The 25817-nt window shown below is 45.0% G+C and overlaps 1 protein-coding gene across 4 annotated transcripts in view; it reads right to left on the bottom strand.

Moving 5' to 3' along the window:
• Positions 1–25817, bottom strand: part of flna (filamin A, alpha (actin binding protein 280)) — a 75029-nt gene that overhangs the window by 4101 nt on the left and 45111 nt on the right. The window contains exons 20-45 of one of the 4 annotated variants that reach the window (XM_083770218.1): positions 25449–25566; positions 24782–24894; positions 23793–23942; positions 22978–23296; positions 22120–22293; positions 21823–21985; positions 20751–20911; positions 20336–20503; positions 19578–19701; positions 18524–18680; positions 17750–17939; positions 16131–16154; positions 14392–14639; positions 13871–13945; positions 11413–11512; positions 10992–11132; positions 10367–10495; positions 9216–9389; positions 8300–8461; positions 7612–7815; positions 5917–6069; positions 4850–4972; positions 3709–3975; positions 2841–2978; positions 2106–2221; positions 86–218 (exon numbers count right to left, since the gene is read on the bottom strand). In XM_083770218.1, coding sequence (XP_083626344.1) covers positions 86–218; positions 2106–2221; positions 2841–2978; positions 3709–3975; positions 4850–4972; positions 5917–6069; positions 7612–7815; positions 8300–8461; positions 9216–9389; positions 10367–10495; positions 10992–11132; positions 11413–11512; positions 13871–13945; positions 14392–14639; positions 16131–16154; positions 17750–17939; positions 18524–18680; positions 19578–19701; positions 20336–20503; positions 20751–20911; positions 21823–21985; positions 22120–22293; positions 22978–23296; positions 23793–23942; positions 24782–24894; positions 25449–25566 — 4024 coding nt within the window. The remainder of the gene's footprint in view (positions 1–85; positions 219–2105; positions 2222–2840; positions 2979–3708; positions 3976–4849; positions 4973–5916; positions 6070–7611; positions 7816–8299; positions 8462–9215; positions 9390–10366; positions 10496–10991; positions 11133–11412; positions 11513–13870; positions 13946–14391; positions 14640–16130; positions 16155–17749; positions 17940–18523; positions 18681–19577; positions 19702–20335; positions 20504–20750; positions 20912–21822; positions 21986–22119; positions 22294–22977; positions 23297–23792; positions 23943–24781; positions 24895–25448; positions 25567–25817) is intronic. The other 3 variants (XM_083770220.1, XM_083770219.1, XM_083770221.1) reach the window with 3 other exon arrangements.

Raw genomic sequence — 25817 nt, 5'->3', positions numbered from 1 at the left:
CAACCATAGAAATATAATCCAGATCTAGACTATATTGAAGTGTATTGAACGCTGCAATAGGATAATGTAAAAAAGGATGGTTTACCTTGATCAATTTCAGTGACACAGCACTCCTCCAGGGCACCGGAGGGGCTGTGGACCTTGGCGTCAATGACGCCCTTTGCACCGTTCAGGCTGACGGCGAACGACGCCGGCTGATTCACCTTCAAGCCCGACTCCTGCTCGACAAGACAGACTCACACGCTCAACACACTACAGCGACATTACCACTTTTACCCCATGAATGCAATGCTACAATTAGTAAGTAGAAGTGGTAGAAGTAGTGCTTTTTCTGTTGATTGACCTTTTTTTTTCTTCTTTCCACATGATTGTTTAAATCTTTGTTTATTAGAAATGCAGCAATGTTGAAAACTGATTTCTTTATTCAGTCTTTGTTTCCTTCTATGAGATTACTGAAATCTCAAAAGGGTGGGCATAATATTTTCGGTCAACTGTATCATGTCAACCCCCTTTTGTATGTAATAATGTTGGATAAACCATGACCGAGACAAATAAACCATCTATCTATCAGTATAGTATCAAATGCTGTTCAACCACGATTAACCCCAAGCTATATATAGCACGACGAATAGATCAAATAAACGATCTACCTAAGCTTGTAGACCGGTTATATTTGAAAAGTTAAAAGTTTTGGAAAATTATTGCCTAGAATGACATGCCTAAAAAAAGGGATGCCAGGTTAAAGTGATCAACACAATACAACAACAACATTGCTCACCATGGTAACACAGACCGACCCACGGTCTGTGTTAGCATAACCATTTTCCTTACCTGGAGGCCGCTAACAGGGCTAAAGAGCAGGGCTGAACAGAGAAGTGGGAGAAAGTATATGTTGTGGATGTTTCACAAAGAGCTGTGTGAAGGAAGGTAAGAAAATGTGCCCATAAATAAGTCAAGTGTGTGTATATTTGTATGCAAAGACCTGGGGTGCATACTTAGTTTAGACTAGTCATTGGTTAGACATGGGTTAAGGTTAGGTTTAGGTGTGCTGCCCCGTGGGAGGTTAGGTTCAGGGTGAGGGTTTGAGATAGGTTCTAGTTGTAGGACTAATGACTGGTCTAACCAATGACTAGTCTGTAGTACTGCACCCCAAAGACCTTTGTGCATGTGGGAAAAGTGAAATTAAGTGTATGATATACAGTGAACAGTACATTATGTGCAGCTCAGTGAGTGAGAACAACGATAAGAGAGGGGAAACAGCCCAGATAAGACCTCTTTAACCCTTTAGCGCCCCTTTCTCATCTTAGAGGGAGGGTGTGGTGGTGGTGGGGGGGGGGGTACTGTTGGGAGCCTTTAGAACGAGGCACGAGAAACACACACAGTCCTCTAGAAGTCCCAGAAGCCTTTGCACCGACCGACATTGCAGCAGCGGCAGATCCGAGATCAGATGTCTCTAAAAAAAAACATCGACTCAAACTGTACTCGACTCAAGCCCTGCATGCGCCCTACTGGTCATGTGTGCCGAGCTATCGAAAATAAGGTATTGCCGTCAACCCATTCAGGCCTCAAGGTTTGAGGCACATTTTTAACGATTCTTCAAAAATAGCAGACCTACAAGTTCGTAGCGCGCCACTCGGTGGCGCGCTATGAGCTTGTAGGTCTGCCATTTTCAAATGGCTAAATTACAACATAATGTTTAAAACGCCAAAAGGGGTTCCCGCCCAAAATGGGCTAATTGTGCAATTGTACTGTATCACCAAAAGTGAACTAAAGTGACGCTTACTAAGAACCGAGCAGGACAGGCTTCATTACTTCTACCCGTTACTACACTACATTATTGATACCGATATGATGCATCAGCCTGTCCGTCTCAAGCAAAGTTTACAAAGTAAACATTTGCACAATCTAAAGTATATTTAACACCCCCCCCCCCTCCCCCTCTGGACTCCAAAGTAGGCCCCAACTACTACCACCACCCACACGCTCCTAAACTCTCGGCACTTCCTGCAGCTGCTGCATTGTGGGGCGATGATGCGCACTCTGGCCCGGCTGGCGTGTCGCTGCACACGTTGCGTGGGACGTGTGTGTGCGTCTCGGAGCCTCACCTGAAGACTGGCAACAGTGAGGCGCCGGGCGTCGTCCGAGGGCGACGCGACGGGGACCACGAAGGGGCTGTCGGGGATGTGCTCGTCGTTGAACCGGATCGACACCTCGTAGTCACCTTCAGGAGGAAAAACACACAACCCAATGACAGGTCGTCACCAAAACATGAACCGGATCGACACCTCGTAGTCACCTTCAGGAGGAACACACAACCCAATGACAGGTCACCAAAACATGAACCGGATCGACACCTCGTAGTCACCTTCAGGAGGAAACACACAACCCAATGACAGTAGGTCACCAAAACAAATAAATGTGTAACTAAAAACACACGGAATATTATCCTCCCAGTCCTTCAAGAGGACATCATGACGGAAAGGTGATGAAAACAACCAAAAACAGATAAGCTTGCACAGCAAAATCCTCAGTGTTCATTGAACTCCATTACTACAAATGTAACCAAAATGGACCCTTATGATTCCATCTGTACACACTCAAGAGTTACAAATGGATACATGAACACTTTTACTGATCACACACCTACACGGCACGTTTGCTCCTTACAACCAACATCAAACAAACTTGCAATGCAATAAAATACAAAAACAAAGTATGTATGGTGTTTGGAAGCATAGAGAAAATCTAGTGCAGAATCAGATTGGACAGGATGCATATTTTTAACATCGATAAAACAGTTGGAAATTATAACCTCTAGTCATTCCCCCAATCTCCCTTACCAGGCTCCTGTACGATGTAGGACACTCCACTAGAGCCATCCTTGCGGTCTTCAAAGGCAATCTCAGCTTTGCTCGGCCCCTCCACGGCGATACTGAGACCACCAGCTCCCGCCTCCCTGGTCCAGATGCTGAACTCGGCTACAGAGAACACAGGGGGCAGAAACTGGGTCACACAAAAGTCAGATTAACAGTTTGCCTCCAATTGTTTAATCCAGTGTTCCACCGCGCGTAAAACGCTATACCAAACATGTGTTTAATGCGTTTAATTCGCCGTTTTAAAATAATTAAGAAGAAACGGCGGATTTATCCGGGACCCGATGACGAGGCCGTCACGTTATGATGACGAAACCGGAAATCAAGTCATCATCTGGGCTGCTAGGGCTTCTGGGAAATTGAGCTCAATGTAAGTGGACGGGGTGGTTTGTTTGGACTACAATGCCTCATGGAGGCGGATCCTGTAGCACATTGTAATGGCCGCTGGTGCTGATGATCATAACGGGATTTCGTCATTGAAAGCTGCAAATACTTCAGAGTATGCTCTAAACTTTAGTACCTTTAGAGTCTAAAGGTTAGAATATTTGATTAAAATGCGGGTTACGCGTTTTATGGAGTCAAACTGTTAATGTTCAGACAAGTAACATGGCATAGGAAGGTCTCCATTACTAAGTAAGTGGTCATGGTGGATATTAGTTCCTCATGCAACTACCAATGCAGACCTTATTAACACATTGAGACAGTCTTGCTCATGGGGGGGGGGCAGGAATCGAACCTGGGACTTTGTTTCCCAGGTGGCCTCTCTACCCATTCAGCTAAGGACACCCATACCAAGACGATACATGCACACACACACACACACACACACACAAACCTGGTACTCCGGCCTCGGCTCTCTCCAGGCCTGGCCCTCCGGCACGAACCTTATGTGCCCCTCCCTCTCCCAGGGGCCCCACGGTGAACTGGAAGGGGCTGCCTGGCACGTGCTGCCCGTTGTACTTGACGCACACGGTGTGAACGCCCGTCTCCGTGGGCACAAAGCGGATGCAGTAGGTGTTGTTCTCGCCCTCCATGATTTCGGCCTTGTGGATCTGGCCAGACGGGCTGGTCACCTGGGCCGTCATGTCCGCTATGCTGATCTCTGGGGGGAGACGGACGGGGGGAGGTGATGAACCGTGTTCATTAGTTCTGAATACACATGTGTTACAGTACGTAAACAAAGGACAAGTGTGCCAAATGCGTTTGGAAATTAATGAAAAAATCACACCTGTGTGAAATGAGTGGTGCAATTCCCCCTCCCCCCACCTCTCTCTCCCTCCCTCCCTCTCATTATCAGGCAACAGTGCAGCACTATCCCTCTCTCACAACAGCGCCCCTACTGGTACTAATAGTCATATACTGGTGCTCATTAACCAACACAGACACATACAGTAGGTGAACACGGACATTGCTGTTCCTTGGAGTGGTTGCACCACTCAAAAATAAAGTTATGTTTTGGGTTTTTTTCGGGAGTGGAGACCACAAGGTCTTTTCGCTTTTTTTTGTAGACGGATGCATAAAGTGAACTAAACACATGAAAGTGTTTACCATAATTACCATAATTAAATGGTAAATGGTGGATTTATATAGCACCTTTATCCAAGGCGCTTTACATAGATTGTGCATCAATTCACCCATTCATACACTGACGGCGGCGAAAACCATGCAAGGCACTAACCAGCACATCAGGAGAAATTTGGGGTTCAGTGTCTTGCTCAAGGACACTTCGACACAAACTCTGGGGGAGCCCGGGTTCGAACTGGCAACCTTGCGGTTACTATCCAGCCACCCTACCCCGCTCTAGGTGATGGCTAAATAAGTGTCATAATCCGATGAATCGGCCGATGAATGGATTATGAAAATAATGGTTAGTTGCAGCCCTGGTCACAGGAGGAAGTGCTCGCCTGGTCACAGGAGGAAGTGCTCGCCTGGTCACAGGAGGAAGTGCTCACCTGGTCACAGGAGGAAGTGCTCACCTGGGATCTTGAGGCTGAGGTCACACTGACTACCAACGTTAGCCACCGATGCTGCTCTCCTCTTCCTGGTAATGCTCTCCTTCATCCTGCCTTCACCAGTCACCTTCACTGTGAACGCACTCCCTACACACACACACACACACACACACACACACACACACACACACACACACACACACACACACACACAGAGTCCTTTCAGTATGATCTCGTCTGAACATTAGCCATTACACAGCTAAATCATTTAGCAGACGCTCTTAACCCTTTTACTGCTGCCATTTATTGAGAAATTAGGACCTAATTCATGCCAGCATTTTTTTAATTTGAGCTCTTATTTTGAAAAGCCACATTTTGCCTCAACCGGAAGTGAGCTTATCCCTGCCAGCTTTACGTTGCCAAGACAACCTTTGTTTACATGATCGAATCAATGCCGGTACATTTTAGCCATCCACAACGTCGGCTCGTGCCGTCAAAGAAACGCTGTTTTGACCAAAAATGCCATCTGGGACAAGGAATAGGAGATACAGGCGATTGAAAGAAACGGATAGAATGGATTCTTATGGTGACGGTGAATTAATATGAACGATCCAGTGCAGTGCTAACAACACTGCTAGCTAACCGGCTAACGTGAGTAGCATTATGGCTTGATCAATCATATGCACTATAAAAGTGCAATTGCCGAAGGGCTTCGGCAATGGCAGCAAGCGTTAATATCAAATTAATGCTTCAATTGCCGAAGGGCTTCGGCAATGGCAGGAAGACGGTTAAACAACGTTAAACTCACTTTGACACTCGATTTTCCACTCACTTTATGCATGTGCATAGTTGCATACCCTCCATTTCTTTTGCTATCCAACACTGAGGATTTTGCTGTGCACAGATGACATTACACTATAGCTACACTCAATACAACAAAGCCTGATGGAGTGTCTGTCTACTGTCTAGTTTGAGATTATAGAAAATGCTTTGAGAATAAATGAAGATTTGTGTTGGGAGGCTAAAGGCCTATAAACCCTTAATACACCTTCAACTAAAGTCTCTAGATAGATGACCTAGTGGAATAGTACCTGGCACATGCTGGTCAGCGAACTTGATGTTTATGATGTAGTTTCCTGGTTCCGTGGGGCAGTAGGTGACCTTACAGGTGCCGTCCTCCTGGTCTTCCGTGTTGATGTCCACTTTACTGGGACCCTCTATGGACAGACTCAGGCCTCCATATCCTGCATTGATTGATTGATTGAAATATTCATTAACAGTTTGCAGAATTACAGTACATTTCAAGCACAAACTCAATACAAAGACTGTTAACTGTGAGTGGACGACCCAATTAAGCATTACACTTGTTTACAAGATGGTCCACCTTGTTCAATTCATCAAAACATTTAGAGACGAACAAAAGACAATTCTATATAGTCAAAGAACAGAACAGGAATTCATCATAAGGGAGGTAAAAAGGGAAAAGAAACATACAGTGAGGGGGAAAATAGGTGGGCGGTAGGGATTCAGATTTTACGGGGGCCAGTTTCGAATTGCAGCCGTCGGTAGGTGCCCTTTGAGAACGGTTTTGAAGGAGTCAAGGGGTTCACATGTCTTAATGACTGTTGGTAGGGCGTTCCACATTTGGGTGGCATAGGAGCGAAAATAATTTAGTCCCTTGTTTGTGCCGAATCTGGGTTGTGACATGAACAGAATAATGCCACGATATAAGAGAAACATTGTATATGAACGTGTTAACAATACATCAAACAAATCACAAACATGAGACGTTGTGATAATAGTGCAAGTACTCAACAAAACATGACACTGGACAGACACGGTACAACTACACATGTGGGCAGAGAAGCCACTTTAGCCCATTTTGGGCAGGAACCCCTTTTGGTGCTAGCATTATGTTATGCTTTAGCTATTGAAAAATAGCAGTTCTAAAAAACGGGTAGTCCCAATACTTGATTCTGATTGGCTGGTTACCGTCACGTGACCGGTGTACATTTCACCGATAACCCACACCTTCAATCACTTTATATCATTCACAGCTGATTCCACATCTCTGTAGCTGTACTGGGGAAGGGGGGCGCTTGATTGCTTTACAAACGCATGCCGTGCAGTGTAAGCACCGCCCTCATACGACTGTGAATGTGTGGCTCCAGGCAGCTCCGTAAAGACATCAAGCGCTATTCTCCCGTCACATAGGCTAATTGCCGAGCAAAACAAGGAAGTGATGTGGCTCACTCGCAAAGCGTAGCTACTTTTGTGAATTTAATAGTTGTATCAGGTTAATATTGCTATATGTTTGTAACCGTTTTAGAAAAGTAATAAGCCACGAGAGGTCTGAGGTTACCGGGTATTTTACAATGGCTGGGGGGTAGAAGACCCTCCGCTCCGAGTCGGGTCTGCCTACGCCCCCAGCCATTGTAAAATACCCGGTAACCTCAGACCTCTCGTGGCTTATTGCTTAAATCTACAAGCTCATAGCGTGGCACCGAGTGCCGGTCTACGAGCTTGTAGGTCTGCTATTTTTGAAAAATCGAAGAACGACCGATATAGAAACATAGCATTTTCAGAAAACGGTCAAGACATTTTTAGAATCTGATCTCAGGTCTAAATGGGTTAGTGCAATGCAGTACTATACAGTGCGATAGTATACTAAGGCATGCAACAGTCAAGTCAAATCATGTGTAAGGCCCTTATGTAACCGCATACTGTACATGTCTAACTAGTTCACACAGCATTAGTTCCATCGAAAGAAACCGGCCATTTCTAACCTGAATCACGCGTGTCAATGATGAACTCGGCGGGTTCAAAGGTCTTGGCCTCGCTCAAGCCCTGGCCGCTGACGCGCACGCGGCTGGCGTCGCCGATCTCCGATTGGCTGATCATCACGGAGATGGGGCTGCTGGGAATATGGCGGCCGTTCTTCCTGATGTTCACCAGGTACTCCCCGATCTCTTTTGGGACGAATGAAATGCCTAGGATGGAAAAGAAACGGACACTTAAAAAACGTAGTACAACATACAAGGAGAAATTTAAAAAATATAAGTATTTCTAAAAAACAATCATTTGCCCTCAAGACACCCACCGACCTGTTGGGAAATATCCCTGAAGAGTTTCTAATGCATGATAAATATTTAATCAAGATCCTCTTAGCAACAAGTAAAAAAGCGATCACACGACGCTGGTGCCAACAGGACCCACCAACGAAAGATCAATGGATGGACATTATTGAGGAACTGTATGCTATGGAAAAACTAACATTCATACTTCTATAAAAAGTGGGAAAAGTGGGATCTCTTCTCTCAGCCTAGCGATATTGCAATAGGATTTCATTGAATGTATTTTGTAATATGAAAAATGCAGCCTTGTCTTTTTGCTTTTTTCGTTTTCTTTCCGTATAGTCTTTGTTGTTTTTCTGGTCTGTTTTTTCTTCAGTGAAAAAAAAAAAGAGACACCCACCGACATGACCGTTCCGTAGCTTCTTAAGCAGACATGGCTCCTCGCGGCCGGAGGGTGTGGTGAGCGAGGCGGTCAGCTGACTGAGGTCCAGCTCTCCGATGTCTAGTGGGATGTCAGCGGCGGAGCCCACCTTCAGATGGGACATCCTCATGGAGTCATCACCTGGAAACACAACGGGGACATCACGTAAACAAAAGACAAAAAGCACAGCTGGAATAGCTGTCGAGTTACCTCGACTGAGTTACCGGAGATTCACGACTCTTGATCTTTTATGATTAACCCATTCTGACCTGAGATCAGATTCATACGAGGTTTCCACTGGACACACACTGGTCTGATTAACCCATTCTGACCCGAGATCAGATTCTAAAAATGTCAGTCGTTCTTCGATTTTTTCAAAAATAGCAGACCTACAAGCTCGTATCGCGCCACTCGGTGGCGCGATATGAGCTTGTAGATCTGCTATTTTTCAATAGCTAAAGCATAACATGATGCTAACACCAAAATGGGTGCCCGGTTAGAATGGGTTAACAACTCAAGTCATTTATACTTTGTTGTGTGTGTGTGTATATATATATATATAGCAAATGCACCATTTATATTCGTCGTACAAATAGCTGATCTGCAAGCTAATGTTTCATAGCCCAAAACATTGATGCCAGGGTTAAAGTGGGTAAATATGAACAACACCGAATGTTTCACATTGTGATTTGGAATGTAGCATAGACATTGAGGATTTTTCTTAGATTTGGGAATAGATTTCTTTTTAGATGTAGTCCACAGAGGTATATAAATCTATGTGTATAGCCAATAGCCATCAAATGTATGCATGTAGTAGGCATCTACTGCTCAAAAAAAAAAAAAGAAGAAAAAAGGAGACCAGGCAGCACTCTGCCATTTGTGGGGGTGTACTTACCAGTGATTCTGGCAGAGAAGGGGCTGCCAGGGATGTGCTTGTCGTTGTATTTGACCAGGATGCTGTAGTCTCCACACAGGACAGGCAGGTAGGACACTGTGCAGGTCCCGTCCTGATTGTCCACGCAGCTGATGTCTGCCTTGGACGGGCCCTCGATGGCCAGGGACAGACCACCTGGACAGGTAATCAACATTCATCACCATCAGGCTTGTTTCTCTGACGATCGGGTTTGACGTTGATTCATGCGACATTTTACTTCTGTCGTGGGGGTGCTTTACTGGCCTTTCTTGGTTGCATAAAAGTAAAATTTAAAAAAAAGTATGGGTATTATCTTGTCTATCCTTTTTTTTTAGTATGGGTATTATCTTGTCTATCCTTTTTTCCTCTCTTTTCTTAATGGTTTATATTCTTGTGTTCTATATAATAAGAGTGTCGCAGTCACGACCGGCCCGTAAGAGAATTTACCATTCATTTTTCTCCCATAGACATTTCAGAAAGTATTTATTAAAAGACATTTAAGCCTCAGACAAAAGCAAACTCGGATGGTGACAACTCATGACAATAAACAAAAGAAATTGGGCCGAACAAATAATTAGAAAGAAGGAAAAAAAAAGGGCAGGGTACAACACTTTGTTTTTCTTCCTTCTAATTATTTGTTTGGCCCAAAGAAATGCGTTTATCGTCATGATTGTCATCCGAGTAGGCTTTGTCCGAGTCTTAAAAGGATCATTTGGAAGACCCCCCGGTCCGCCCCGGTAACAAGATGTGCACATGCATGCACTACAGTGGGGGGACACGCGACAGGCCAACAGCACACACACACCATGTCTATGTTTATTCGTATCCGTTAAAACGCAAATAAAGTTTTGATCATAAAAGTGTGGGTACTGTATGTGATTATGAAATGGAAAACATTATATTTTACATTACTGTGTGATGAAAGGCTGAAAGACTAAGTTACAACGGTTACACCGGTTTTAAACAGTAGACGCAAACAAACTATAATTTTTTGAAACATTAGCGCATAATTTCACCATTGGTGCATCCCTAGTGTGTGTGTTTGTGCGTGTGCGTGTGCGAGTGTGTGCGTGCGTGCGTGCGTGCGTGCGTGCGTGCGTGCGTGCGAGCGTGCGTGCGTGCGTGCTCTATACCCTCTCCAGCGTCTTTAGTGTTAACGGTGAAGACAGCAGGCTTGTTGACGGTGCCGTGGATGAGGCCAGGGCCATAGGCGCTGACATTACCACTGTTCATGTAGTCCACGTAGAACTGCAGAGGACTGCCTGGAAATCAGAACAAAAGGAAGTAGAGAAGAAAAGACAAAAGGAGTGGAGAGAGAGAGGGGGGGGGGGGGGGGGAGGGTCAGTGCTTCATGTTAATAGTTAGAAATCGGAGAGTGCACAACACGTGTATTAACCCATTTTGGACTGAGGTCGATTAAAAAAAAAAGGCATCTAAATCCTAACATTTTTCAGTGGTGCTCAACCAGACCCCCAGAATTCTCTATTGGGCCATGGACCCCCATCCCCAAAATATGTAGTTCCAGGGACCCCCCCAGAAGCCAAATTTTTAGTTAAAAATGTTCGCTCTGAAATATATATTCAAAGATTTGTGCCACATTTTCACGACTTTAAAAAAATAGCAGACCTACAACCTCGTAGCTTGTAGGTCTGCTATTTTTAATTAGCTAAAGCATAACATAATGCCATAAACACCAAAAGGGGTTCCCGGCTTTCCCGCCCCAAAATGGGTCGAGGATCAATCTGTACAGGACGGTACCAGGGATGTGGATGCCGTCATATTTGATGTCCATCTCGTGCAGGCCAGCCTCGGTGGGGGCGTATTTGACAGTGACGGTGCCGTCCTTGTTGTCTGTGATGTCAGGCTTGGCTACGTTGCCCGATGGCATGCGCACATCACCTAAAAAAGGGGAGGATAGACCGACACAGGTGCAATAGTCAACATTCAGCTACTAGATGAAACACAGCTGTTGCTTATTTCCTTGAGTAATGCAGCACGCAATTGCAAATGCATCAGCTGCCTCTAAGCATCTCTTAATCCCCCCCAAATCAACATAGATAACGGGCAGTAGACAAAAACAAAAAAAAAATGTTATTTCGCAATAATGTTTTTTGGGGAAAAGCAATCGTTTTATTCTGCATCTTAAAAAAAGAAGAAAGCTGTCCGTGTGTGGGTGTACCTGTGATCTCTCCCTTCTGGATGGTAAAGGGGATGACCAGGTCAAATGGTCTCAGCCCTGCCACGTCCAAACCGTTCATTCCCATTGGTCTGTCCGTTGCCTAGGAGACAGAGTAGAGGTATTGTGTTAACCGAGTGACATTCTGAAGCGCGGTTGGGAGTGATGGATGGGAGACATTTTAATTATTTATATTCTACTCAGACCTTTCTTAGCTTAGACGTTTTTAAATACGAGAATGCATCTCCGTGTGCTTTACAAGCAGCAATAAGACATATGTAGTATATGCAACAGAAGAAATTAAAACTAGGGATGCACACAGTTAATCGTTCATATCAATATCGGCCGATATTTTTACTTTAAAGTGCATTCGGTAAATGGCAAGAGAATCTCAATCTTTTTAGCCAATTTGTGTTTTTTTATTTCATAAACTTTATATTGGAATTGGAATAAAAAAAAAAGGCCTTTTGTGATGATTGAAGGCTGTAGATTTAATCGGTATTTTGTCGGGAAGCTTTCCCCCGTAGAACAAATCAGACACAAATTGGAAAATGTGTACATTTCAGTTGTTTTGACATGTGCTTCAGTAGGTCTATTAACCCATTCTGAACGGGCACCCATTTTGGTGTTAGCATCATGTTATGCTTTAGCTATTGAAAAATAGCAGATCTACAAGCTCATATCGCGCCACCGAGTGGCGCGATACGAACTTGTAGGTCTGCTATTTTTGAAAAATCGAAGAGCGACTGACATTTTTTAAATCTGATCTCAGGTCAGAATGGGTTAATCAGACCAGTGTGTGTCCAGTGGAAACCTCGTTATGAATCTGATCTCAGGTCAGAATGGGTTAAATCAGGTCGTAGTAGTAGCAGTGATCTGCATCTGCACCTAGAATCACAGTTGCTGTATAACAGGTGTTAAGGCAAACCCTATACTTGAACTGCAATATCAGTATGGATTGATCCAACCGTGCGATAAATCGGCTATTGCATATCGGCCATTAGATTGTCTATTCTAGTGTCTCTCGTCTAGTCGTAGGTGGTGGGGTATGGGTGGGGGAGGTAAAGGATGATGGCTGATGTGTGGGGGGATGAGAAGCAACAACAATCACCAACAACATGTCAGCAATATAGTAAATATATATAAATATAATAGTTTAGCATACACACAGAGTACTTCTAGTTGCGTGTCACACCCCGAAAATAGCAGCCGTTAACCCCTTTAGACCAGAGTTAAAAACGTTCCCTTTGAAAGAATGTATATTCAAAGATTTGCGCCACATTTTTACGATTAAAAAAAAATAGCAGACCTACAAGCTCGCAGCGCGCGCTATGAGCTTGTAGGTCTGCTATTTCTCAATAGCTAAATTATAACACAACGTTTAAAACACCAAAAGGGGTTCCCGCCCCAAAATGGGTTAATCAACGGCGCCCGTCTATTTTCAGTGTGTGCCACCCAGCGTGCAACAACAGAGTATAACTCGGGATACAGAGCAGACAAAACAAATGCATCGTCGATAAGAGAGAGAGAGAGAGTAAAAGGCCTCCAAACAACCAAACAAAGACGATAAATTAGACAACCATGAAATGAGATGACCGATGATGGTTGTGATCATGACCGAGGTGGCGATCATGACCAGGGGGATGAAGACACCGACACAAGCTGTGAGATGGAGTAATGGTATGAGGAGGACACAGAGAGACATGGTTATCAGGGGAGGTAGATGGGGAGGTAGACGGGGAGACGCTCTACAAGATCAGGAGAGCCATTTTGCTAAATGTGGTGTGGAGTAGCACACGTTGACCTCAGATTCTCAAAATGGCCGACCATCACTTACTTCCCCCTGTACAGTAGGACGCCATGAGTTGGCAAAAATACCTGCAATTAGAACATCGCAAAGGGCTTCCATTTGTCTTAAAAAAAGAGTTTTAAACAGCTTCTTTAAAAAAATTAGAAATTAGACTAGCATTTCGACAAACCCGTTTTCACTTAATTCAAATTTAGCAATCTGCACTTGTGAGTCGTGACACACACTGATTGTGACAAGTTTTCCAAGTTCCATCCTAAACAGAAAGGAGTCTACAGTGCCAGTACGGTACCGTAACTACATTTTGGTATTTTTCAGCCCTACTACACAGTGCTAGAGCTAAGGAGTCCTCAGTACAGTTGGGTGGAAGGGATCTAAAAGATGAAAACCTGCAATGAGTCACTGTAGCCACAGGAAGACCAGAAACTAGAAAGCAACACTGATGGGGAACACAACAAACATGGCTTCTGGGGGGGATGAATATTATGATACAGAGACAGACATAAAGACATGAGTCAATTGACACCAACGGGAGAGACAGCCAAGACAAGACAAGAGCACCACCAGATATCAAACAACAATTGAACAGCAGCTGAGAGAAAATGAGAGGATGAGGTTAGGGGGGGGCAGAAACGGAGGTCATTTATTTGGTACCCAGGGTTGTTGAGCGTAGTACTGGGGCATTTGGCTCTGCTGCAAGAGCTGGTCTGTTGGGGATCCTTCCAGTGCCTGAGAGCGGGTAAGGAATGGAGGGACGGGGGGGGGGGACGGGGGGGGGACAAGGGAGAGGCAGGAGGGAGAGGTAATGGTTGAATATGAACGGGGAAAGGAGGTCGGGGGGTATGGGCAGGTGAAGGCAGGTGTAGGTGGTGATGACGGGGGGGCAAGGGGAGGGGATATATGAATGGAGGGGAATAGAACAATACAGTTAGTCATGTCATTGACATTGTGTCTGCCGACTCCCCAAGACCTTATCAGGGAGCATCTGCGGAGAGGAATGATGCCGAGGATTATTCATTATTATTTAGTCTCTCTCTCTCTCTCTCTCTCTCTCTCTCTATCTCTCACACACACACACACACACACACACACACACACACACACAGTGCACTGAGGCACTAAGCAGAAACACTGGTTCAAATGAAGCACTTAAAGTAAAGTAAAAACAAACTCACCGTAACCTGGAAGGGACTGTTGGGGATGTGCTCGCCTCCGAAGCGGACACAGATGACATACTCGCCGGGCTGCGGCGCCGTGTAGAAGATGTCGAAGGTCCCGTCCTCGTTCTCCACCACGTCCACGTCCAGCTCGGCGCCCTCGGGCGTGCATACGCTGCACGTCACCTTGCCCTTGCCGGCGGCCTTGGCGTCCACGGTGATGACCGTCTGCTCGCCAATCTGGATGGTGGGCCCGACCCCGGCGCCTATAACGGAGGAGAGGGGGGGATTTGAGTGAGCGTTTTTTAGGGGGATGCCCAGTTGGGACTGATGTGCGTTGAAAGCATGCAGAGTTGCAAATAAAGTTAACTTTATTGCAAATAAAGTAAAATGTACATGGTATGCACAGGAAAAGTCTGTTAATTTATCCACCGACAGTATAGAGCGTCGCAGTCCCTCCCCCTTTCATGACGACGCCAGGCCCAGGAAATGAATCCCGATGCATTTTTCCCCATAGACATTTCAAAACGTATTGGTTTAAAGACCTTTTAAGCGTCGTACGAAGCCAACTCGAGTCGAGACAAATCATGACAAGAAACGCAACATTTCGGACCAAACGAATAATTACAAAGGAAAAAAAAGTGTTGTAACCTGCCGTTTCTTTCTACTTTCTAATTCTTTGTTTGGCCCAAAACATTGTGTTTATTGTCATGATTTTGTCACGACAAGAGTTGGCTTTGTCCGCGGCGTAAACGTCTTTAAATAAATACTTTCGGAAAAGTATTATGAGGAACATGAACGGGGGGGGGAGGGGGGGCAGGACTGAGACGCTCTATATCTCTGATAGTGTACTAATTGACCTCCACGGGTCCATTTATTTGCTTTTGTACACTCATACACTCAAGTTAAATTAACACTTTCACAGTATATGAAGAGACCTCAAACAAGCATCCACACGCACGTTCTCTCCAGCTCCACCATGCACATTCCACAGCACCGGGTTTGAGTGTAAATGACATCCAGTCATGACCATGTTGTTATTACTAGCTACTATGTTATTTCCCAAACGGATTGCACATTTATCATCGTCAAGTCAGTTCAAATCTAGAACAGTACTTTTAGCTCATTAGCCAGAACGCCATTCCACCATGCCGACAACTACTCATTAGTTAGTTCATTAGTCTGTCCAAGAAGGGAGAAAGAGCGAAACGGAAAGCATCACATTAAAAAAGGAGGGGGGGAGATCATTGCGAACGCAGTGATTGCGAACCAGTGAGCACTAACTATGAGACCTAGCAGAACATGTCTGTCTGTCTGTGTGTGTGTGTGTGTGTGTGTGTGTGTGTGTGTCACGCTGTAACACCACCCACCCGCCACCAGAGGGCGCAGCTGTATCACACAAAAAACACACACACACACACACACACATTTAACTTCAAAAAAACTAAAATAAACTTAAAAACTTAAAGAAAACTTTTTTTTAAAACCGCACGCACACATACTAAAAAAATAACTTTTAAAAAAATACTAAAAAATACAAAAAAATGTACGAGCTGCGTTCGCTTCCCGCGTCTTACTTGTGAAGGGTAGATCAGAGAAAGAAGGAGAGAGAGAGAGAGACACGGGGCAGAAAGACAGAAAGGGATCCCACTGAAATGTGGCACCGCTCTCTTACATGCGATAGAGAGAGATGGAAACGATAGAGCAGAGTATAGTTTCCTCTGACAACAGTACAAACTGGTTTTCATGAAGCTTACCCAGGCCGTGACCGCCGATTGAGACTGAGAAAGGAACGGTGAGAAGCAGGGGGGGAGCGAAGAAGTGACAAAATAAAAAAAAAGACAAGTCAGGTGGGGGGTGTGAGAGGCAATAACTGTGCTCCAAAACAGAGAGATGAAGAAAACACAACAAAAACAACAAAAAGTGATGGAGGGTGTGAAGCAGTTGAAGGGGGCGGGAAGGCCGTGTCGGTGTAATGTGTGCAGTGTGATCTCTCAGAATATCAGACTTTATCCCATTCTGACCTCAGATCAGATTCTAAAAAATGTCTTCTACATCCTGACAGTTTTCTGAAAAAGCTATGTTTCTGTGTCAGTCGTTCTTCGATTTTTTCGAAAATAGCTAAAGCATAACGTAATGCTAACACCAAAAGGGGTTCCCGCCCAGAATGGGTTAAAACAGGTACTGTTTTTCTTTTTATCCCACGATTTTGCAACCCATTTCTTTCAACCAGTGTCAATTATCTAATGTAATCCTGGGTGCTACGCTCAATCTGCTAACCTGGGGGAAGAGCAAAGGGCTGACCTCATGCTTCCTTATATGCATGAGGGGCGTATTCCCCAGTTGGACATGCGTGGAATGAACACGTTATTCCAACCAGTTCCATTCCCCTCCATCAGGCTCGCCTGGAGGCCAGGGGGAGGCAGTATAGAGACCAGGATTACTGCATGTTTTTTTGTGACTACTTGGGGCTATAGGCAAGGCTTAACCCATTCTGACCTGAGATCAGATTCATACGAGGTTTTCCACTGGACACACACTGGTCTGATTAACCCATTCTGACCTGAGATCAGATTCTAAAAATGTCAGTCGTTCTTCGATTTTTCAAAAATAGCAGACCTACAAGCTCGTATCGCGCCACTCGGTGGCGCGATATGAGCTTGTAGATCTGCTATTTTTCAATAGCTAAAGCATAACATGATGCCAACACCAAAATGGGTGCCCGGTAAGAATGGGTTAAAGCCAAAAACAATCCCAAGACTGAAAATGTTTTTCTTTTAATCTGCACTGATCTCATTAAATGACCCCTATGAGATCCTCAGGACTGAAATCAGTCCCCATGGACTGAGAACTTTAAGAATTAAGAAATATTGACTGATATAATATATTGCCAAGTGTTAAAAATGACCTACATTACCTACAAATTGCAGGTAGGCAATTCTGAGGCTCTGGAATTGTGCACAAATAACCAGAGGCGTAATTTCAGAAAGAAATGGGGATTGGCAAAAATAAGTTACTTTAGCCCCATCTCTAAAATAGTGGATCTACAAGCTCTCAACGCATCACAGAGCTTGGGGGGGGGGGGGGGGGGGCGAAACGACAAAATGTTTGATAATGTTTGTCTATAATCACATTCTCAAAACAGGGATGCCACTTTGAAAGTTAAATTAATGACTGTACTGTAATACAATAAAATGCTTATCAAAATTGTTATCAAAATTGTCACATGTAGAATGGACAGGCATCGATTGTGATGATGAAATCAGATTAATCTGCAAAAACAATTCAGTGTACAATAATATGCATAACATAACTGAATCCAAGGTTAAACTCCTGTATACAGTTCCATGGCGCGCGGCGTGCGTTAAGCACATACCTGTGACGGTGCACTTGCTGGCGTCTCCGGTGGGCAGGGCTCGGATGCGATAGGGCGAATATGGGATCTCGTCTCCGCCGTACTTGATGAGGATGGTGTATCGGCCGGTCATGTCCGGCACGTAGGACACGAGGTAGGTGCCGTCGTGGTTGTCGCGGATGTTGGCCTTCTTGGGCTTCCCCTCTGGGTCCTGAGTTTGGAGAATTCAAAGAGGAGGCAAAACGAGACCGGGCGGGGGACGACGTGTCATTATGTTGTCGAGCAGTCAAACGCGTCATTGTCGGGCCGTCAGCCTAGTCTGCACTCTTGCATCGCATAGTAGGACATTCACTTCTAGTCATTTTTACTAGTCGACTAGTTTACTAGTCGACTAGTTGTTTAACCCATTTTGGGCGGGAACCCCTTTTGGTGTTAGCATTATGCTATGCTTTAGCTATTGAAGAATAGCAGATCTACAAGCTCATAGCGCGCCAACGACTGACATAGAAACATAGCTTTTTCAGAAAACTGTCGGGATGCCCAAGACCTGAACTCAGGTCAAAATGGGTTAACTACCTATTATGTAAAAAAATACAAAAATATTTGTACATTTAAAAAACTGTGTACACTGGACGGTGACTATAACTATAACCTACCTGATCTTGAGGCCTACAAAATCGGGGGAAAAAAAATATTTTTTTACTAGTCAACTAGTACCAACAAGGTCAACTAGTGGATTTACTAGTCGACTAAAGGTGTTCTGCGCGAGTGTCTGTGCATTGAGCGCACGCTCACCGTGATCTGCACGGCCAGCAGTCCTTCGCCGGCGTCTTTGGCGTCGATGGTGAACTCCACCGGTAGAGAAGCGGGCACACCGGTGGTGTTGAGCCCGGGGCCACTGGCCCGCACCTTGCTGGCGTCGTGCGTAGGCAGGACCTTTACCTTGTAAGGACTGATGGGGAGGCAGTGCGTGTTAAAGAGATTTCAGTGTTGCCGGGAACCCCTTTTGGTGTGTCAAGCATTACTTTAAACTTTAGCCATCGGAAAATAGCAGATCTACAAGCTCATAGCGCGGCACCGAGTGCCGCGCTATGAACTTGTAGGTCTGCTATTTTTGTGTAAATGTGCCACAAATCTTTGAATATATATTCTTTCGGAGCGAACGTTTTTAAACTCAAATCTTTGCTTCTGGGGGGGGGGGGGGGTCCCTGGAACAATATATTTTCAGATGGGGGTCGGCTGCCAAATTCATGGGGGCGGGAGGGGGGGGTCAATATCTCACAACGGGTAAGGGCTAGTATCAGGGGGGCAGTCAGACAGATATTTTGTGAAGCCACTAAGGAAATCGCGACTTCCTGAAAGTTCATATAATGGCCTGTTGTGGCGCTGTCATTGGGCCCAAAAAACCCCATAGCTCCATAGAAGTCCATGTATTTGGGCCCAACTTCATTACCTTAATAAACATGGTCATGAATACTTTCTGCTTCCAGTCACTAGTTTAAAGTCTCATTTCTCATGTCATAATACTCTTTTGGGAAAATTATGGTCCCATTTATTAAAACAATGACCATAAAGTCGCGTAAGTTCTGAGGGGGCGTGGCTACCGTTACAGTCTATGATCGGGAGCCACCCCCCCGTTCGAGTCAAAATTAAAACCAACCTCGTTGTCTGGGCCAGCCAATGGGCCAGCTGGGCCCAAACGGATCTAGAAAGATGGCGATTTACAATTCAAGGACTGACAGGCTTCATCTTACGTTCAGACCCGTAGAACGCTTTGTCCATATTGTTTTACAGTCTATGGGTATATAATAATCGTGATATTAGGGAGAAAGACAGTGTGCATGTTTACCTGCGTGGGATCTCCTCATCTGCATACAGTACGTTGATGGAATAGGGTCCTTCTCTGGTGGGAACATAGCTGACTGTGTGAGTCTGGTCTCCATTGTCCGCCACTTCTACAGGCTCCACAACCCCTACACAAACACACACACACACACAAAACACAGTTTAGGACGCACTAAATTATATTTGTATCATCTCTTCTTTTCTCTAATCATGTAGATAACCAAGCATTCTAATCACGATGTTTTATATACTGCAATCATGTTTTCTGGATATTCTATATTTCTTGACCAATGTTTCATTGTGATTTACATTAGGTAGAGGCCTTGGGGCTTCCTTCCTCAGCCTAGCACTTTACCCTTCTTATATTTATATGTTCACTGTATTGTTTTTTATACTGTGAAGAATATATATAAATACTAAACAATATTAAATGTTCAGGAAACAAGATTAACCCATTTTGGGGCGGGAACCCCTTTTGGTGTTAGCATCATGTTATGCTTTAGCTATTGAAAAACAGCAGATCTACAAGCTCATAGCAGGTCTGCTATTTTTGAAAAATCGAAGAGCGACTGACATTTTTAGAATCTGATCTCAGGTCAGAATGGGTTAAGATTTAAGTGATCCCAAAACATGAAAAATGATATACACACACACACACACACACACACACACACACACACACACACACACACACACACACACACACACACACACACACACACACACACACACACACACACACACACACACACACACACACACCTTTGGGTCCCTGAACACGGACTTGCAGTGGGGCCACTCCAGCCTTGGAGGCGTCCACTGTGAACTCCTGAGGAATGTTGGCTCTGACGTTGGTGCCCAGTCCAGCTCCTTGGCACTTCACCTTTGTGCAGTCTATGGTGTCACTGACCGGCACAGAGAATGGACTTCCTAACACAGAAGGAAGGAACGGGATGAGGAGGAGGAGGAGGAGGAGGAGGAGGAGAGGAAACAGGGTTGGGGAGTTTGAGACTAGGGTGGGACCAACGTCCTACTGCTGCCATATAATACTTGAATTATCACAAAATGCAGCAAAAAAAGAAAAAAACACTTCTATATGCATTTGTCCTCATCCAAATCATTTACAATATCAGAGCATGAGAAAGACACAAAACGTCAGTATTCTTTGTGTCCGTACCGGTGATGGGCTGTCCCCCATAGGTGATGTTGAGGTTGTATGTGCCGGCTTCATAGGGGACGTACTCCACACTGCAGCTGCCGTCCTTGTTGTCGTGGCACGACATCTTGGCCTCGGACGGACCCTCCACCGCCAAGCCGAGACCACCCGTACCCGCTCCGCTGGAGAAGAGACGGAAAAGGGGGGTGGGGGGGATAAATAATATATATAAATAAATAAAGACTCCAAAAATCAGGATACACAAACAACTCACAGATGGCCATCATTAACCCATTTTGACCTGAGATCAGATTCTAAAAATGTCTTCTACATCCTGACAGCTTTCTGAAAAAGCCATGTTTCTATGTCAGTCGTTCTTCGACTTTTCAAAAATAGCAGACCTACAAGCTCGTAGATCTGCCATTTTTCAATAGCTAAAGCATAGCATAATGCTAACACCAAAAGGGGTTTCCCGCCCAGAATGGGTTAAAGTCATTTTAATAGTCTAGCTGAATAAGACAGTCTAAGTGGAGACACTCGGATGTCATTACAGCGTTAGTACAGATTAGTGTACCGCTCAAAGAATTAAAGCTGCAGGGTCCTCGGATATTTTGGAACGCAAGTTGCAACCAACAAGTTGTCAGGAATTGCATTCATTAATTCATTGTGAAATACATAAATACCATACCGGTACATTTCTAGTGCCTACGTCATTTTGACAATAATACATTTTTAATAGTGTTTAGGGAAGTAAAAAAAAAAACATTTGTGCGCAATTGTGAACATTGTTTGAGCTGTGAAGACATTCATAATGTTAACCCATTCTGGGCGGGAACCCATTTTGGTGTTAGCACTATGTCATGCTTTAGCTATTGAAAAATAGCAGACCTACAAGCTCATAGCGCGCCACCGAGTGGCGCGCTACGAGCTTGTAGGTCTGCTATTTTTGAAAAAAAATCGAAGAACGACTGACATTGTTAGAATCTGATCTCAGGTCAGAATGGAAAACTGTCAGGATGTAGAAGACATTTTTTTAGAATCTGATCTCAGGTCAGAATGGGTTTTAAAGTATCAAATGGTGATTCATCTATACCGGGTTTCCACTGTGAACTTGTTGGCTTTGTTGGTGATGCCTCCTTTCAGGCCGGGCCCGTGCACGCGCACACGCCCCGGGTCGCACCCCTCAGTCACGCCCACACGGAACGGGCTGTTGGGCACCGGAGAGCCGTCGTAGCACACCTCCACGCTGTGTGGTCCTGAAAACATCAGCGACACGAGCACAAACACCACAGGGATGGGATGAGATGATTCACATGGTGGGGGACAACGCAGAGAGAAATAACCACAGACTCCACAACGTCCCACTCCCAACTAAACTAAACTAACTCACCCTCCTCGTAAGGCGTGTACTCCACGCTGTAGGTTCCGTCGCCGCGGTCGGTGACCAGGGCGTCCGTGCTGCTGCCCGAGGGGTTGCTGATCAGGGTCTTGATGTGGTCGCCGCCGGTCTGCGTGAGCGCCCGGGCGTCCACGGTGAAGTCCGTGGTGGCCTCGCGGAACACGCCTGTCGTTTGCACGGGACCGGAGAATGCAAAGAGCGCGATTGTAAGAAATGGAACTGGTACACTACACAGGCAAATCTATTTAATCGGAGTGTGAACCTTTGGGTACGCCTATTGAGAGTAACTTAGTCGGAAGAAATGCATAAGCATCAGATTATAGGTCACGAACATAACAAGCAAAGTAAGGGCATCAGACCTTAAAAGGCGAATTCCGTAAATTCAGTAAAATAAACAACCGGTTTTATAAATAAATAAAACCGGTTGTGCGGAACTCTCCTATAACCCATTTTGACCCGAGATCCGATTCTAAAAATGTCTTCTACATCCTGACAGTTTACTGAAAAAGCTATGTTTCTGTGTCAGTCGTTCTTCGATTTTTCAAAAATAGCAGATGTACAAGCTCGTAGCGCGCCACTCGGTGGCGCGCTATGAGCTTGTAGATCTGCTATTTTTCAATAGCTAAAGCATAACATAATGCCAACACCAAAAGGGGCTCCCGCCCCAAAATGGTTTAAAGGCGAATTCCGTAAAATAAAAATAAAAACGGGTTGTGCGGAAGTCTACTTTAATAAGTGCTGAGGCCAAAAGGGCCAAGAAGTTTAAACTTTAAAGTAAGACAATTAGTGAAGTTGAAAATGTTCAACATTTTGAACGGGCAACACAAACGGAACCTATCCGTCCTCTACCTTTGCCTTCGACCCCGGGTCCAAACACGCGGACTCCGCTGGCGTCGACGGCGGGCTCCACCTCCAGGCGCGCGGGGAAGTTGGGCACGTCCTGGCCCCCGTAGCGGATGGTGAGCGTGTAGGAGCCCGGGTACAGCGGGATGTACGTGATGGTGTACGTGCCGTCGCCGTTGTCCTGGATGTGGACCTCCGCCTCCGTCCCGCTGTCCGAGATGATCTCGATGGTCAGCTCGGCCGGGCCGGCGTTGGTGCAGTCCACGACGAACTCCCCCGTCTCGCCCACCTTGCAGCGCTCCAGGCCGGGGCCCGAGCAACGCACCTGAAAGTAGAAGATATATAACGATCAATTAGAAAGCTATAGATATAATGAGCAGAGGACTTGACCCATTCTGGACGGGGAACCCCAGTTGGGTGTTTCAAGCGTTACGTTATGCTTTATCTATTGAAAAATAGCAGATCTACAAGCTCATAGCGCTGCACCGAGTGCCGCGCTACGAGCTTGTAGGTCTGCTATTTTTGAAAATGTGTGAAAATGTGCCTTGTGGTGCTTTGAATATAACGTTTTAAACTCAAATCTTTGCCCTGGAACAACATTTTCACATGGGGGTCGGCGGCCAAATATAATAATATAGTTTTGGGCGTCCTCGACATGACATATTGAGAACCACTGATTTAGAAGACATGTTAGTGCTGACGTCAGGCCTAAATGGGTTAATTAGCACCAATGAGATGGAAACCCATATATATAATATGCATGCATTTATGTGTTTCCGCTAGCAGCCGCTGTAATGGCCAATATGCAGAGCCCAGCTGACCTTGGACGGGTCTGTCGCAGGATAGGCTGTGGGCCGGAATGGAGATCCAGGAAGGGGGGCGCCGTCATAGGTCAGCTCGACCTGGTATGGCCCCAAATCTCTGGGGATGAACTTCACGTGACTGGTCTCTGGGTTCAGACCCGGCTCCACCTACAAGCAGGACACACGGGGGAGAGAGTTTCATCTATTCAAAAATAATAAATCCACCATCATCAAAGCCAGTTGCCACAGCCACTGACATTGATTCTCCCTGTACCATTTAGTGCTACAGGAGTTTTCAAACTATTTCACTTTGGGGTTGGATCAAAGTTACTGCAGGCATGCATCTTCCACCTGGACCTCGCAGTCAGCTATTTAGCTGCAGTTTAGATTCACACTGTAACTGTATATGGGTTAGATACACAATAAGAGGCTCTGTTAGGAAAGGTCATGAGGGACTGTATGGGCTCCCTTTCCTGGATTATACAGAGATTAATTCCCCAAATTATTCCTGAATGAAACGTCATGAAAATGTTCAAGTGCCATGCCTATAGTGGGAATGACAATTAGATTCATACATACAAAAGACCACACAAACCTAATTGGAAACCCATTCTGGGGGGGAATCCCTTTTGGCGTTTCAAGCATTATGTTATGCTTTAGCTATTGAAAAATAGCAGATCTACAAGCTTGTAGATTTATTTATTTTTTATTGTGAAAATGTGCCTGAAATCTTTTAATATATATTGTTACAGAACGAGTGTTTTTAACTAAAATCTTTGCTTCTGGGGGGGGGGGGGTCCCTGGAACATCATATTTTCAGATGGGGGTCGGCGGCCAAATGCATATAATTCTGGGGGTCCTTGAGATTACATTTTGAGCACCACTGACATATAGAAACATGGGGTTTTTTTTAGAAAACCGTCAGGATTTAGAAGACCTTTTGTAGAATCGTTCCCAGGTCAAAATGGGTTTAAGGGACAGATGACGTGTCAGATAACGTGTAATACCTTGCTGGCCACTGGTTTTCCTGACGGCCCGGTCACCTTGGCGGCGACCTTGCCCTGACCTCCGGCTCCCTTCGCCTTCACGCTCACATCCTGGTCCCGGCCTACAGTCATCTCTACAGAGAGCGAGAGAAACAATGGAATGTAATGAGACACAAATTGCAACACAATTTACTATATAGAAACTAGGGCTGTGAATCTTTGGGTGTCCCACGATTCGATTCGATTCAGATTCTTGGGGTCACGATTCGATTCAAAATCGATTTTTTTTTTTATTCAAAAGATTTTTTTTCCAGATTCGAAACTATTCTCCATTCAAAATGATTATTGATTCAATACATAGGATTTCATCACAATCTACTCCAGCCAACTGAAGTGATTAACTTGAAAATGACTGAAGACATGTTTACTGTAAGGGTGAGGGTTAGGGTGAGCTTACATTTCATATTATAAACACCATGTAGTGAAAACTCCTGTAACTAACCAGAAATAAAATCTAAAAAATAAAATAATAATAATAATAATAATTAAAAAAATCGATTTTTGGAAATTAGGAATCGATTTTGAATCGTTCATAACGGGAATCGCGATTCTAATTCGAATCGATTTTTTTTCGAAACCCCTAATAGAAACGGACACGGGTGGAAAGGGCAGTGGACGGACGACGTACTGTCTCCTAGGCCAGAGACGCTTATCTTGTTGAGGTCCAGTGAGGGCACCACGGCCACGTTGAAGGGGCTCTTGGGAATGTTGTCTCCGCCGTAGGTCACAGCCAGTCCCAGAGGACCCTGTAGGGGGGGGGGGATTGGGGGGGAAGAGTTACAGCTCTGCGTTAGGAAACGTTATGCATGAAGAAGAGGTCGATGGAAAATAAATTAAAGTCCATGCGTGTGAGCATTATCGCTCGCAAAATGACTGATAGTTAGGAACCAATGAGGCCCCTTTTCCACCGGTTGGTTCCCAGTGGGAACCGGTTCAGTTCTTTTTGGTTCTTAGTCCACGAGCCAGAGCTCCAAAATTGAAACATTAATTATGAATT

This window comes from Protomyctophum parallelum (genome assembly GCF_964188405.1).
Source record: "Protomyctophum parallelum genome assembly, chromosome: 7".
Lineage (NCBI taxonomy): Eukaryota > Metazoa > Chordata > Actinopteri > Myctophiformes > Myctophidae > Protomyctophum > Protomyctophum parallelum.
The sequence above is the reverse complement of the archived record's forward strand: the minus strand, read 5'-3'. Positions and strand labels throughout refer to the sequence as shown.